Raw genomic sequence first — 16,364 nt, 5'->3', positions numbered from 1 at the left:
TCAAAAGCACTGGTCTTTAATTTTTGCCCCTCAAATTGGTGGTCTTTAATTTTTGCCTTTCACCTAATATCCCAAGGTTATGGGTTCGAACCCCAGCTCAGTAAAAAAAAATAAGGAATTTCGCAAGGCAGAGATTTGGATTCGCGAGGCAGAATTTTGCATGCAAAACTCTGCCTTGCGATTTTTTTTTTTTTTTTTTGATTGAGAAAGGGTACGAATCCGAAACCAAGGGATTTTTAGCGAAGGGCAAAAGTTAAAGATTTCAAATTTGGGCAAAAATTAAAGACCACCCCAAAATAAGGACATTCGTGCGAATTGCCCATGAATATATACTCCTCTTAATTCGCCCAAACTTGAATGAGTTGGGCGGATGATATTTTTCATGGGTCGAATCTGACATTTCTAATAACCATCTATAGATACTTGGTAGATAGAGCAAGCAGTCTGCTCAATGTTGCATGGATTTTGATTTGTCAAGTAAAATGAGAGACTCGGGACTTTAGGGCGTTATTGCAATCAGTAAACTGCAGTAAATGAGGAATGGAGGGTCTACTGTCTGAAGTTGAGCTAATAACAGACACTATAGGGGAAAATGCAGCTTTTGTTTTAGTAATCGTGATGATCAAACCAGCCTGCATGCACATCGATTAATTCCATGAGGTACCTACTACCTTCTGACTTCCACCAACACAAGTACAGGGTAAAATCTGTCCAAGGTTTGGATAGATAAGAAGAAATCACCAACTATTTTTTCCTCCGCTGGGGTTTGAATCTAAGGTATAGTGGTTCTCAACCCACTTCATTGACCACTAGCTAGTTTAAGTTTGTCAATTTCTTCACACAACAGCAGGAATCGTGTATCAAAAAACTATAGTTTCGTTTGATCAACATTGTCACTGTAACATCTTACAAAAAGCTGGTAATGGTTTGCTGTACAATCAATGAAGACCAAGGAGCCAATTACAAAAGCACTACACTGTACAACTGCGATTAACATGATTTTGTACGGGAAATCATGTTAATATTGAATGGAAGCTGTTAGCCAGATGATTCCACCGAAAGATGCGTCCTCCCACCCTTCTGGCTCTGTTCCTGGTTTCACTAGCACCGCCAAGGACATTTGCGTTAGACCATACCAATCATACCAATGAAGAATTTACTCTATCCTGTATGCCCAGGCATGCCTTTCCAGAAATGCCCGAACAGCTTCTTTTATAGCCAGATTTGGCACCAACTGGGACGCATAAAGTGGTTCTCGCGTAATTGGATCAAATTCGCCCACCTAAATCGCCACGCTCAGGAATATAAATAAACAAATAAAATGGAAAACAAAGATGAATTGCATAAGGTGATGAGAAACAAATGTTACCTTTTGCAAATGGTCAAGGATAACAGCCCGCTCGTATGTAAACCCACTGGGAGCAATGACAGGGTCGCGAAAAATATCAAGAGTGATTTGACAACACATGTAATCAGGAACCTAGGAATTTTCCAATAGTGTCAAAGGGTAATACAACATACTTGCTTACGAAAGGTAGAAATGAATAAGATTATATGCTCGAATGCTCACCTCACTTGGAGTATCATCTTCTGCAGCTTTCATGAAAACCTCGCCTACAGCTTCCAGTTGCTTCGAAAGAGATGTTGAGCTTTCATCTTTGAGCCCTTCTGTCTGAGAACTATCACGCACATGTTTCTCCTTGAGAGCCAACTCACAGGATTCTCTGAGGCACATACACAAGAAAAATAACGGGGAGACGACCTATGTAATCGGTACAACAATCCAACAAAAGTAACAAAAATATAATTACTTCAAGCTCTGAAGGTCCCAGGAGCGCCTCGTAGATTCATGCTCCCACTCCATGTATTTTGCTTTCGCAAGCTCTTCCCAAATCTCTTCAACAATGTAGCTTCCTGGATTCGCACCTCTTCCAAGGTCTAATGCCTAACAGGATACACCAAAGAGAGCTGTATCATAATTCAGCAGGACAATCTTCCCTAAAATCATCATGTCAACTACTCTCTCTGTCCCAATTTATGTGACACTCCTTCCTTTTTAATCAGTCCCATAAAGAATGACACCTTTCTATATTTAGCAACAATTTAACTTTAAAATTCTCATTTTGTCCTTACTGAAATGATTTATAGCCACACAAATATCTATGACTTATCTTAGACCACAAGTTTCAAAAGTTTTTTCCTTCATTCTTAAACTCCATGCCCAATCAAACACATTCACATAAATTGGGACGGTATCATAATTCAGCAAAACAAACTTCCCTGAAAGCATAGTTCCAACTACGCTCGTCATAAAATAAATGATTGTTGATAGATCTATCCAAAACTTGTTTGCAGAACTTGTACAAACTAAAAAGAAGAAAAGAAAAAAGATTAATCCAAAACTCCTTTGCGAAATATATCATGTCACCTGGGCCCTGGAATCTTAAGAATAAAGATTAAGATAATCATTTTTCCAGCATAACAGTGGCCATGAATAGTTCATGAATTATGGTTGGGCTTCCAATGCCAAGATTTGAATTCAACATAATAGTGGTTTGAATTCAACACAATAGTGGCTTCCAATGCAGGAGTTCAGTTGTTTCACGGGTTAAAGTTGTTCCTTAAGAATACTTACAACGTATGAGGAATCTTCAGGTTGTAGTTTGGTGTACATTTGGTGGATTGAATGAACTCAAAAAATCACTTAAGCACGGTGTTAGCCTTGAAATCTTTTACGTGATTTCTTTTTTTTTTTTTTTTAAGAAGGTAACAGTTGATCTTTTACGTGATTTCTCCCGGTATTGAACTACACTTTCCAGTTACTACTAGTAAGAGCAACCAACAACGAGCATATAATCTCGCCACACACAAAAGCAACAGTTACACAAAAATTATCTGATAATACTTCTCGAGGAATTCATTCATTCAGAGTAGGTAATAGGTAATAATTCACTAGCTTCACTTCAACCAGGAATATAAACAACATCCTTAATATCAACAATTCTTCAAGCTGCGATGATCTCGCCCTTGAAAAAGAAATGTGGACCAAGTCGAACATTTTCCCAGTAAGCTCACCTCTACTCCATTGAACTAAAAGATTTATTTTGACAATGGGTTTCCATACCATGTGAATTCCAAAATATGTCATCCAGAGAACTATACAACAACAACATACCCACCAAAATATGTATCAGAGAACTACCATAGTTAAAAACAAATATAAAGCCAAAACAAACAAAAACACTGGGTGATGTCTTTTCATATGCTTAAACTTTGATGGACAAGAGTTACTCGATGTCTGTGCTAGTGGGAGGTTGCACGTTCCCGGTGGAGCAGTCTAGGTGCGCACAAGTTGGACACCATCATTATCAACACAAACTAAGAACATTAAACTGATAATCCTAGCATAAATACCTGTTCATTTATCTCTTGCACCTCACCTGAAATCTATTTTCCTAAAACTTCAAAGACCACTTTTAGAATAGTTCACCACTAAGATGATGCACACATATGGAAGATGCTAGTGTTGGTTTCTAATAAACTGTTTTGGCGCTAATCCCTGAGGTTTACTGTAAGATTCTTTGTTGGTTAACAAAGAAACTTTATTGAAAGAGAAAAGAAGAAGAATACATGGACAAGGCCAAGATGTTCTTCAGAACTCAGAAGCAAGCTAGAAACGGCACATTGGAGATACTGCACATGGTTACTTAGCTCAAAGCATATAGGTGATATTAGATCAGTTTTAGTTAAGATTTGAACCTAAGGCATTTTTATGGAAAATACAGATTAAGAAAATAAACAAACGAATTAATAAAAGGTTCAGAAATTTGTTTCCTGACAATCAGGCTTGCTAACTTTCATATATTTAAAATATTGAGAAATGAGCAGTGACAATAGCAGCCGCAATACGTCTATAGTTACAGAATTGCATTCGTGTTAATTTAGTAAGAGCGTGAAAGAGGAAATTATAATAGCAAAAGTACGAAAATATAAGAATGACCAAATTAAAAGGAAAAAAGAAAATACCTACTTTGTCACGTCATCATTTTCATAAACAATTAGCGCTGCAGCCTAAACTTACAAACAAACAGAGGCTGTTTGGATAAATATAAGACACCAGAGGGCCACAGCCACAAAAGTGTTAAGTACCAACGTGATGTATGGGCACTTGCTAGATAAATATTTAAACATCTGTAAGAGACGATGTTTATACCTTTACCAATTCTCTCACACCTTCAGCATACTGTTCCTTTTGTAGCAATGCAAGACCAAGATAGTAGTGGGCCTGTTCTCCCAGAAATACACTTAGGTTATTATCTGCAGAACAAAGAACTACTAGCTACACCAACTTAGAAAGACAATAAATTCAGCAGTTAAGAAACTAAGATTCTGTAAAAGTATCCAACATAGAGCCATCTCTGATTTTCTGAATGCTCTGATAACCTAAATTTTTCTTCAAAACCTTTGAATTTACTGATACTTTGGAGCAGTTAACAAATCAACAATCTCCAGAATTTACATCATTAAAACTTCCAGCACGTCTTTGCATGCAAATACCAAGAATACCATGTTTTAATTGTTTCCGCAGTGATTCTATTAAGGTAACTGCAGAACATTTAAGATCTCATTTATCCATTTTTCTCTCTTCATCTCACTGGGTATGTTGTTGTTGTTGTTTATACTAGTTATGACCATCAGGGGTCGTTTGGTAGGAGGGATGGGATGGGATTATTAGTCCCATGGGAAAGGAATTATCCCATGTTTGATTGGTATAACTCCTTTGGTACCCAATCCCATCTATATAGGATAAAAGGTGGGATAAGTTATCCCATGAGAAGAATAAACTCAATTTAAGGAAACGCTAAAATACGCCTAAGTCCATCCAAAGAACAAAGGAATTAGCAACATTTAGGGTGTGTTTGGTATGGAGGAAAACGTTTTCAAAAAATTTCCAATTTTGTCATATTTGGTTGGTAAAAGTGTTTTGAAAACAATTTCTCTAGGATAACAAGTTCCTTAAAAATGAGGAAAATGACTTCCCTAATGAAAGTAGGGAAAACAAGTTCCTATAAGTGACATTCCAAGTTCATTGTCTCCTCCCCAACCGCCCAACTCCTCTAATCCCCACCCTTGACAAATTAAATGCTCTTGGGATAACATTCTTTTGCTTACTTACCAAACACTAGAAAATAAGTGAGAAACTCACTTGTTTTCCGAGAAGACATTTTCCATAGGAAACATTTTCCTTCACACCAAACACACCCTAAGTTGTTTCTGTAGTGATCCTATTAAGTTAACTGCTATCTCAGCAAACGAACTCTCCGATAGAACATTTAAGATTTCACATTTCCATGTCTCTCTCTTCATACTAGTTATGACCATAAGAGTTTTTAACATCCATGAGAAGAACAAACTAAATTTAGCGAAATGCCAAAACAAGCCTAAGTCCATCCAAAGAACAAAATAAATATCAACATAGATAGAACACTTATATGAAAACCCCACATTGAAAAAAAGAAATGTGCATGTTAAAATGTCACAAAAGTATGCACCTTTACAGAATTATGATCCAGCTGAATAGCCTTTCTACAATCTTCCTCCACTCTTTTCCAGTCACTATAAACCATCAAATCACATTAACAAATAAACATTTAAAAAAAAAAAGAGGGGGGAGGGGGGGGGGGGGGGGGGGGGAGCACATACTCCCGTTTGCGATGACACAAAGCACGATTTGTCCAATATATCGGAACATTAGGGGACAATGTAATTGCCTACAAAAATGGTAAAACATATCAGAAAAATGAAATTAAGGGGGTACTTTATTTAACCTAATATTAACAAAAAAATACCTCAGTATAAGCATCTATAGCAGCCCCAAACCGATTCTTTAAAAAATAAGTATTACCATCTTGTTTCAGTTGTTCCGCTTGCTTTGAACCCACAATTGGTGCCATTTCTCCTTTTTTTTTTTTCTTTTTTTCTGCGATCTTGAAATTACCCTCTCTCCAGACACAAAAATTGTTGCCCTCTCAATACATACATGAATTTTGTTGTATAAATGGATGAAGGGTTGGAAAATTGAAAGAGTAAAGTGGCGGGTGAGAGATTTCAAGACCAAATTTTGATATCAAATGTGAAAATGGAGGAGAAAATTCGAAGTGCCGTCACGTACTATATGATAGTGCGTCAGAAAGTTTTAACTGTGATTGGCCACGCTAAAGCAGCCTTTCTATTCGTCAATTAAGACTCCAATTATTAATCCCTTGCCCTTTCATTTTAGTCTTTATAATAATCTTTCACTTATTAAGTATGGGTAAGTTGAGCGTTTGGCCGGTCGGCAAAAATGATTATATTCGCTAGTCAATATATATTAGTAAGTATTATAAATGTATATTTTATGTTATATAAGACATTATTAAGAAAAAAATAACATTAGTTGGCTATTACTTTGATGGAATGGCTATTTATGTAAATTTCTCTTAAAATTTTGCTAACTGAGTGAATTTGATTTATACAAATTCATTCCCCTTCATTGACTATTATAGTAAAATGTTTATCATTTCCTAAAAATTTTATCGATCAATATTGGTGACCTAAATTTATTTGTAGTTAGTTTTTAAATGATTTGATTATATATATCTATTACTTCATCAATGTATAGAAATTAAGATTGTTCCATATATACTTTTTGTTTCGTAATTGTGGAAAACAAAATTGAATTGAATAAAGTTCATTTAAGATTTGGGTTAAATTTTAAATTAGAAATGTATCTATATATAAGATACATATCTTGTATAAGGGGCGTATCAAGCCTATTAAGTGGGGGTTAATTGAACCCCGGAGTATAAATTTATGTGTAAAAAATAATTAAAATTGTAATAATAGCAGATATAAACCCCTAACTTTTAAAATCTAATGGATTCAGTATTAAAAATCTTAAGATCAAACCCACAAAATTTAAATACTGAATCCGTCTCTGTCTTGTATTCATTTGTTTGCTGCAACTGAACTTGAATTATTGCTCTTTATCCATTTGCCTTTATGCACCACCTTTTTCTCTCTCTCTCTCAATATCCATTTTAAATGTTTTCTTGACAACATAATATGGAATAAAGAAACAAATAGATGTTGACTTGAAGCGGAAGCAGGTCGCACTGGAAATTTCTCAGTAACTACTGCTCCCCGCGTCCTATAATAAGTGTCACCCTAACTAAAAAGATTTATCCCATAATAAGTGTTAACTTAGCAAATCAAGACATAAATTGACTAATTTTTTTCAACTCTACCCTTAGATAAAAAATGACAAATTAAAATAACATCTAAATGATAATTGGACAAGCGATATAGTAACTTGGTATTATTGGATTCTCAATGTCAAAAGGATTACTACTTGTGCATGCTCTAATCAAGAGAAAAAGTAATTTATTTGTATTATATGGGGCAATTTAGTAAACTTAATATTGCATTACTGATTTCTTAATATGCGTGTTTTTTATTGAGGTAACACCACTTATTATGGGCCGGAGTAATGAACTTTATTAAACCTTGTTGTAATATAAAAACATATTCCATTCACTGTTAAATATAACAAATTTCTAGACTACGAAGTCAACGAGTAAGCGTGAGAGAGTGTGACAGTCGCGGACTTGCTGTTATAATTTCAAAAAGGTCAAAGGTGCAAATATATCCTTAACTTTGAGATTTAGAGCAGATATATCTCTCATTATAAAAGTAATGTGTATATATCTCTGTCATTATAAAATGGTGCAAATATACCCCTGTCATTACAAAATGGTGCAAATATACCCTTTTCGCTGACGAGAGCTTTTTTTAAAAATTATTTAGGTTATTTTTTAATTAAAAAATATCACATTACTTTAAAAAAAATATACCCATTTTTTTTAGTAGAAATATTTTTCTAAAGCCACATAGTAATTTTTTTTTATGGGTCGGGTATGGTTCATTTAAAAAAATATCTCTGTGATTTAAAAAAAAAGTAAGTCTACCCCCGACTCATCAAAAAAAAATTACTATGTGATTTTAGAAAAATATGTCTACTAAAAAAAATGGGTAGACTTTTTTTGAAACTCAAGTGGCATTTTTTAAAATTTAAAAATAACCTAAATGATTTTTTTTTTAAAAAAACGGTCAGCGAAAAGGGTATATTTGCACCATTTTGTAACGCCAGGGGTATATTTGCACCATTTTGTAACAACAGGGGTATATATACGCCACTTTTGTAACGAGGGGTATATCTGCTCTAAATCGCAAAATTGAGGGATATATTTACACCTTTGCTCTTTCAAAAATTAAAAAGCTCCAATATAGTCTAAACTTTTAGAGCCAAAATTACCATAGTCTGTAATAATATTTTAACCTCAAATCGATTGTGTGAAAAAGAGAAAGAAATAAAATATGCAAAATTTCCTTTCATTAACACCATAAGAAATCAGTTTTTTACACTTGCCCCTCAAAGGCGCTGGTCTTTTAACTTTTGCCCCCAAATAGCTGGTCTTTAATTTTTGTCATTCGCTTAAAAAAGTAATAGAAAATATCCCGAGGTTCTGAGTTCGAACTCCGCTTAGTAAAAGAATACAATTTCTCAAGGCAAAGCTTCGTGAAAAGTCTACCTAATATGACAGAATTTGCAAGGCAATTTTTTTTTTATTCTGCTGGAATTCTACAAAAGTTAAAAGTCTAACTTTTATCTGAATAAGCATAATTTTATTACGAAACTCTGCCTTGCGATTTTTTATTGAGATGGGATTCGAACTTGTAATCTCGAGGCATTTTAGGCGACGGGTAAAAAATTAGAGACCAACAATTCGAGAGGAAAAAAATTAAAGACCCCCCCCCCCCCCCCACACGCGCACCGCACCCCAAATAAGGACAACTGTGCAAATTGCCCATAAGAATTGGAAGTCATCCCTGCGTCAATTTTAGTATTTTACAATTCATTGGAAATCTATAAGATGTGGACGCGTGTTAACTTCGACATTTAACAACCAGAGGCCCACGGCCCAGCTTCTTTTGTAACGTTGCCATCAAGGTTGTTGCAAAAAGTGGTAGGGTTAATTTCACGATTATCCTCCAAAGGCACTAGTCTTAATTTTTATCCTTCACCTAATACTATGAGGTTTGGAGTTTGAATTCTGATTGAGTCAAAAAAAAAAATAGTAAGGCAGAGTTTCGTAGCAAAATTATTCCTATTCTAGCCAAATTGGTTGGCCCGAAATCAAAGTTTTGAATGTAAAACTTACTTTTTACCCTTATGCTCAAACTACTTTTAAGCTTTTGGCAAAATTTTGTCTTGTAAATCCAAATTATCGCCTACGAATTTTTTTTTTTCTTGTTGATTTTTGAGCTATAACCATAACGCCGAATATTAGGCGAAAACAAAAATTAAAGGCAAAGGCTGGTAATGAGGGACAAAAATTATAGACCAATGCCTTTGAAGGGCAATCTCCACAAAAAAATGACAATGGCACAAGGTGATATGAGCATTATAGATGGCCATTTAATGCACCAAATTCATTAATTATTGGGGAAAAAACACCAATGTCCACTACATATAAAATAATTACCCTTTCATACCCCCAAAACTATTTACCCTTTCTATCCAATGTAGCTTTTGTAGGTAATTGTCTCTTTTTTCTTATTTTCTTTTTTATTTCTCTACTTCTTACTCTTCTTTTCTTCTTTACTTCATTTTTTTTTTCTTTTTCCCCTTTTTTGTTCATTTATTTCTTTCCCAATTCATACTATTTTTATTTTCTTTTTACCATAATTTGATTCCATATTTAATTCTAGCTCCTTTATTTTTATTTTTTTTCTCTATTTTATTAATTTCTTGTTCCTTTTTAATTTCATCTATTTCTTTTCTTTTTATTTTTTATCTCCATAATCTATTCACCTTTTTTGTTAGTTTTTTTTTTTTAAAATTTCTGGTGATTTTTATTTATTTTTTCTCTTTTTTTAATTTCATTTTTTCAATTTTTTTTCTTTAGTTCCTGTTTTTTTTTCTTCTTCTTTTTTTCATAATCTAATTCTACCTTTTGGCTCCTTTATTTTTATTTTTTATATCAATAAGAAGGATAACTGATATATATATATTTTTATGCTTTTCCTATATCTCAAAAAACAACATATTTTAGCATATAGTATACCAAATCAGTAGTAGTTGAAGTATACTATTGCATTATACTATGCTACCCACGTGGTATATACCATGGACTAGACTAACATGGTATCCTTCAAGAAAAACACTCAATAATTTACGATACCCATACGGTATATATTAAATAATTCAAAGAACGTTCCTTCAAAAAGAAAAAACTGGTACATCTATTGTATGATACCACAAATATTGATATATATTATATACGAAAGAGGGTATCAAAGAACGTTGGATCATTCCTTCAAAAAATCTTACTCATTCTTGATGATTTTTTCTTTTCCCGACATCTTTTGTTCATTATATCATTTATTGAAATGGTATATTTATTGATCATACATGCAAGATAGACCGATTATTTCTTCGAAAAACACCATTTTAAGAATTTATATCCATATCAATGATAATTTTTCTAAAAAACCGTTCCTCTAGATATTTTTATTTTTATCGAAGATTGTTCATTTTTAATTTCATCTATTCGACTTTTTATATCCTCTATGATGTATCCACATGGTATATATCTATGTTGATACGGTATCATAAAAGACATGGTCATTCCTTCAAAAGGGCTATATATTAGATATAACTTTTATTTTCATTTGCAAAAGAGAAAAAAAGTGTGAGAACATATTTTCTATTAATAATTTAGATTTTAATAAATAAACTAGCGATTTAGAATTTTCAATTTATATCATTCTTGTTGTTCATTTTTAATTTTTCTTATTTTTTTGAACTAAAATTAACTAGTTAATATTTTTATTATTATTTTTACTTTTATCTTAAAAGGAAAAGAAAAAGACAAAAATATATAACTAAAAAAGATAAATAACCACAAAAAAGAGAAAACAAACAAAAAGAGAAAACAAGACATGACAAACAAAAGTACTTTGGTGAAACGGAAAAGGAGTTGGATAAAAGCAAAAGATAAAAAGAAGAAAAGGACAAAAGAGTTAAAGGAAAAGAAAAAGAAAGTTGTAAAGTTCAAAACACACTGCGTTGTTAGAGGGAGGAGTTTGGACTTTGGCTGAGGGGTTATTTTCGTTAACCAAAAAAAAAAAAAAAAAAAAAAAATATTTTGTCTCTACATCTTGTTTTCCCTTAATTATTTGTATCTGAACCGGTTTACCCCACCCAGTGCCTTTTGGCCCAACCCAGCCCCCTATGGCTCCAATCGGTATAACCGCTTGGGCATCATCGTATGAGTTTAAACTACCAGTTTTGAATGTCATTTATTCGAGAAAAAAAAATGTAAAAATCCTCCCATACCATTCCGTTTAAAAATTTGATTTTTGAAAATATCATAACATTTGCCTAAAATATAAGAATTTTTAAAATATTCTTAAAATATATTAACATTTGTATAGGCGTATCATACGCGTGTATCGCGTTAACAAATGTATACATAAATTATTACAAAAATCGAAAAAACACTTTATTTAAATGATGAAATAAATGTTACTCCATTATACTAACACTATCAAGAGTTTATTGTTAAAATTGTTAGATCCAAATGAAAAAAAATCTCGCTACCATTTAATATACCCAAAAGCGAACTAAAGAATAGTCAATCAAAAATAGGAGCAAGTACATTTCTTCCGAAAAAAAATCTAATAATTCATCATTAAATCCTCACAGTGAGAGAAGAATGAAATTGATATTGAATTATAACTATAAATTAATTACGCTTACCTTCTCAAAGCTGGACCGGTAACATTATAGGTTGACGGAACCCGTTAAATCTTTAAGCTGACAAATATATCTTAAATATAGCTAATTATTTTCTAAAAGAATTCAAACTAAAGGACTTGTTCATTTTCTTGATATGAATCCTTATTTTATGGTAATAAACATGATCCGTTGGTAAACCTTTATGACTAATCACATGACTTACAATATCAATACTGAACGTCAATATATACATTTAAAAAAGAAAACAAAATTTGTGATGCAACTCTTATACTACTTTTCGATCAGCTCGAATGAAAGATAAAAATTCAAAAATAAAGAAAAGCTTATCATTCAAAACAAATTCAAAAAGGCTATAAAAATACCTCAAAAGTATTTTAAAACGGTATCCAAAAATTATATATCTACTGTTGATATACCCAAATTTTTTTTTTCATCCGACACACCAAGTCAACGAAAAAAAAAAAAAAAATTTAATTGTATAACGTGGAATCCACGGACATTTATATTGGATAAAGAGCACATATATAAATGACATATATAAATGAGACCTTCAAATCAGAGAAAACTATATATTAGATATAACTTTTATTTTCATTTGCAAAAGAGAAAAAAAGTGTGAGAACATATTTTCTATTAATAATTTAGATTTTAATAAATAAACTAGCGACTTTAGAATTTTTCTTATATCATTTCTTGTTGTTGTCTAATTATTTAATTTTTCTATATTTTATTGAACTAAAATTAACTAGTTAATATTTTTATTATTATATTTTTTTTACTTTTTTTTGTAATGGCTTCATATTCTTAAAAAGGAAAAAGAAAAAGACAAAAATAGAGAACTAAAAAAAGATAAATAACCACAAAAAAGAGAAAAAAACAAACAAAAAGAGAAAACAAGACATGACAAACAAAAGTAATTTGGTGAAACGGAAAAGGTTTGTTGGATAAAAGCAAAAGATAAAAATTTTTAAAATAAGAAAAGGACAAAATAGAGTTAATTATCATATTATTCAAGGAAAAGAAAAAGAAAGTTGTAACTTCAAAACACACTGACACTAATCCAAAAGAAATTGTTAGAGGTTTTGCAGGAGTTTGAGACTTTGTTTTTTTTCTGATATAATTAATATGTATTTTACATGGTAATAACGTTAATTAGCACCAGCCGGTTCGTTAGACCAACCGGGTAGAAACAAAATAAATTTAGGAGGGGGCATAAATAGGAAAATATTTTGTCTCTAATAGGCATTTTGTGTTGTTTTCCCTTAATTATTTGTATCTGAACCAACCCGGTACCACCACCCCTAGTGCCTTATATGGCCCCATTATAAAATAAGTAGGCCGAAAATCATGGAATACTCCAATCGGGTCGTTTAAATTCGGTTTAAACAACAACTGCCGGAAACTCAAATTTTAAACTTCAAGAGGAAGATTATTGAAAGACAAAAAAAGAATTAGAGAGGGCATCATAGATTTTAATACTGAGTATTAACCACATTTCTAATTGTAAGATCGAAAGATGTCAAGAACGGGGGACTCATTTGAAAGAAAAAGGAGAGAAAAAGAGAAGAATTATTTTAAAAAATTTGATTTTGAAAATATCATAACATTTGCCTAAAATATAAGAATTTTTAAAATTATGATCTTAAAATAATATTAACATTTGTATAGCCTAATATGGAAAGGGTAGTTTTAAAAATAGTTCATCGATGCGTTGCCAATTATACCCTTACCGTTATACGCGTTAACAAATGTATACATAAATTATTACAAAAAATTGATTTAAAATAAATGCGAGATTTATTTAAATGATGAAATAAATGTTACTCCATTATACTAACACTATCAAGAGTTTATTGTTAAAATATGTTAGATCCAAATGAAATGCAATTCTTAAATCTCGAGTCTACCATTTAATATACTAAAAAGCGAACTTGGAAGAATTTTTATGTCAATCAAAATAGTCGAGCAAGTACTCCTCCAACATGGAATCACTATCAGAAAATAAAATCTAATAATTCATCATTAAATCCCTACAGTGAGAGAAGAATGAAATTGATATTGAATTATAACTATAAATTAATTACGCTTACCTTCTCAAAGCTAACGAAAGACCGGTAACATTTTTCATAGGTTGAATTTTGAACCCGTTAAATCTTTAAGCTGACAAATATATCTTAAATATAGCTAATTATTTTCTAAAAGAATTCAAACTTTTGAGTAAAGAGAAGTTGTAATCCCATTGTATTTTCTAATGATATGAATCCTTATTTTATGGTAATAAACATGATCCGTTGGCTAAACATTAAATGACTAATCACATGACTTACAATATCAATACTGAACGTCAATATATAAACCAATCTAGTGTTAATATTAAAAAAAAGAAAACAAAATTTTGTGATGCAACTAAGCTAAATACTACTTTTCGATCAGCTCGAATGAAAGATAAAATTGTTTTTCGTTGACAAAAAAATGAAAAATAATATAAATTTTTGGGAAAAGCTTATCACTTGGACTCAATTACTACCCTAACCAATTTTGTGTAAAAGCTTATCACCAGATCAGACGTTAATTTTTTTGAAAATATTACCTAATAATCTCAAAATTAACACGAAAGAGTCGATTTCTAAATTCCAAAAAAAAAAAAAGGTGTGATGAAAGAAGACAATAGTTTTGCAGATATAAAATTTGAAATAATAATGATAAGAAGACTTACGATAAATTAATGGGGCGTTTTAGTTGAGACTCATGTACAGATCATCTATAGAACATCTCTTCTAAAAAAATAAAAAATAAAATAGAACATCTCTTCGTATGTCTTCACCATTGTAAATTGATAGCCCTCAAACAAAAATCGCGTTTTTTATTTATTTACTCTCCAAATCCTCCAATTAACAAAACAAAATAATACAACATTCATTTATTCAACAATACACAATTATAGATCTAACAAACCAAATTTATCAACTAAAGTATAGATGACCTCAAAATTCTCATCAAAATCATACAATAAGCAAAACCAAACAAAATCTACTAAATTACATTAACTTGAAATTTAGAAAAGCATAAACAACGACGCAGTAAAAAGGAATAATTTTTACATATATGCTATCAAAAGACAATATTGTAAGTCACATGTAAAATCACAACTCATTCCTACTCAAATTTTTATTATAAAGGACATATAGAGATTATATCACCTATTAGAATTCATTCAAATTAGGATATCTCTTAGCGGTTTAATCATGCACGGCCATATGACATACCATAAGGTAATTTTTTCACCCTTAAAGTAAGGTGCGTGGCCGTTCATCCAAAATCAAGACCTAGGTAAAATATAGTTTGGGAAACCTGTATTTATAATGTTAGGCAAAAATAATGATTTTTTTTTGGGAATAATAGGCAGAAAAAGGACTCCTAGACCTAAAAGATATGGAAAGAAATACTAAATTATAGGGATATAATTAAATTTATAATTGAATAATAATTTGAGGAAAAATAGTAAATGGCAGTTTTGTCTATTGCAGAGTTTTTTAATGAAGGGCAAAAAGTTCAATCAACATTTCTAAGGCCCTTCAAGCTTTTAATATATATAGTATAGATAAACACTCATATTAAAAGTAAAATAAGAAATCAAAATTAATTCTATCCAACTATAGAAATATACTAGTTTCTCGATACGTGCGTTGCACGTGTATGTCCACTCATATGATTAATGATTTTATAAAATATTATCAATATTATTAAAACAATGTCTTGACAGTATTCTTTAAGACAAAGCTCGAAGAATTTGCATATTTATGTCGTGAATTTCTCTTATCCTCTGCCGTACTATCACCATTATGTTTAGCGCTCATTTATTCAGAAGTAGTATCAAATTGTCTTTTACTGTTTGATCTTTCCTGTTACCAACGCGAAGCAGTCATAGTAATTTGGATCAATTCTTGCTCTCATATTTGTTGTAAAATGAATCATTTCCATCAACGGCCACCAATATGATTTCACCAAGCTTGCATGAAAGTTCTCTGTTCTTATATATTTTCTGGCAAGTATCTCCTCCAAAGACCACGAATTTCCCACCAAGACGTTCATTGATATAGATTATTATCTCAGAAGCTCATCTCAGTTGTTTCATTTTGTGATGCTCGGTCATGGATATTTCGTCCCATATTATTAGTTTTGCTTGTGTCAATGAAGGGCAAAAAGTTCAATCAACATTTCTAAGACCCTTCAAGCTTTTAATATAGTATAGATAAACACACATATTAAAAGTAAAATAAGAAATCAAAATTAATTCTATCCAAATATAGAAATATACTAGTACGTACTTTTGTAACGGACTAAACTTGGTTTATTGACATAATGTAGAAAATCGCTACATATTATTATCACAATATAAACGATTTCCTTCCCTATATAATATCAATCCCATATTCACCAGTGCTACCAAAAAACGGTAACTAAATCTGTTACTATCTATTAAACGATATTCATATTTACA

At 31.6% G+C, this 16,364-nt stretch overlaps 1 protein-coding gene across 1 annotated transcript; it reads right to left on the bottom strand.

Annotated features, from left to right (window-relative positions):
* Window positions 1-856: 856 nt before the first annotated feature.
* Window positions 857-6,223, bottom strand: LOC132043560 (E3 ubiquitin-protein ligase CHIP-like). The gene is made up of 8 exons (XM_059434040.1): window positions 5,850-6,223; window positions 5,704-5,771; window positions 5,553-5,616; window positions 4,214-4,285; window positions 1,812-1,945; window positions 1,571-1,724; window positions 1,370-1,480; window positions 857-1,282 (listed from the first exon to the last, which is right to left on the bottom strand). Exons 1-8 carry the CDS (start codon window positions 5,952-5,954, stop codon window positions 1,157-1,159), a joined length of 834 nt encoding a protein of 277 aa, XP_059290023.1. The 5' UTR covers window positions 5,955-6,223; the 3' UTR covers window positions 857-1,156.
* Window positions 6,224-16,364: the final 10,141 nt, after the last annotated feature.

The sequence above is a fragment of the Lycium ferocissimum genome, unplaced genomic scaffold, assembly GCF_029784015.1.
Source record: "Lycium ferocissimum isolate CSIRO_LF1 unplaced genomic scaffold, AGI_CSIRO_Lferr_CH_V1 ctg258, whole genome shotgun sequence".
Taxonomy (NCBI): domain Eukaryota; kingdom Viridiplantae; phylum Streptophyta; class Magnoliopsida; order Solanales; family Solanaceae; genus Lycium; species Lycium ferocissimum.
Note: the sequence above shows the minus strand (reverse complement) of the source record. Positions and strands in the feature narration are given on the sequence as shown.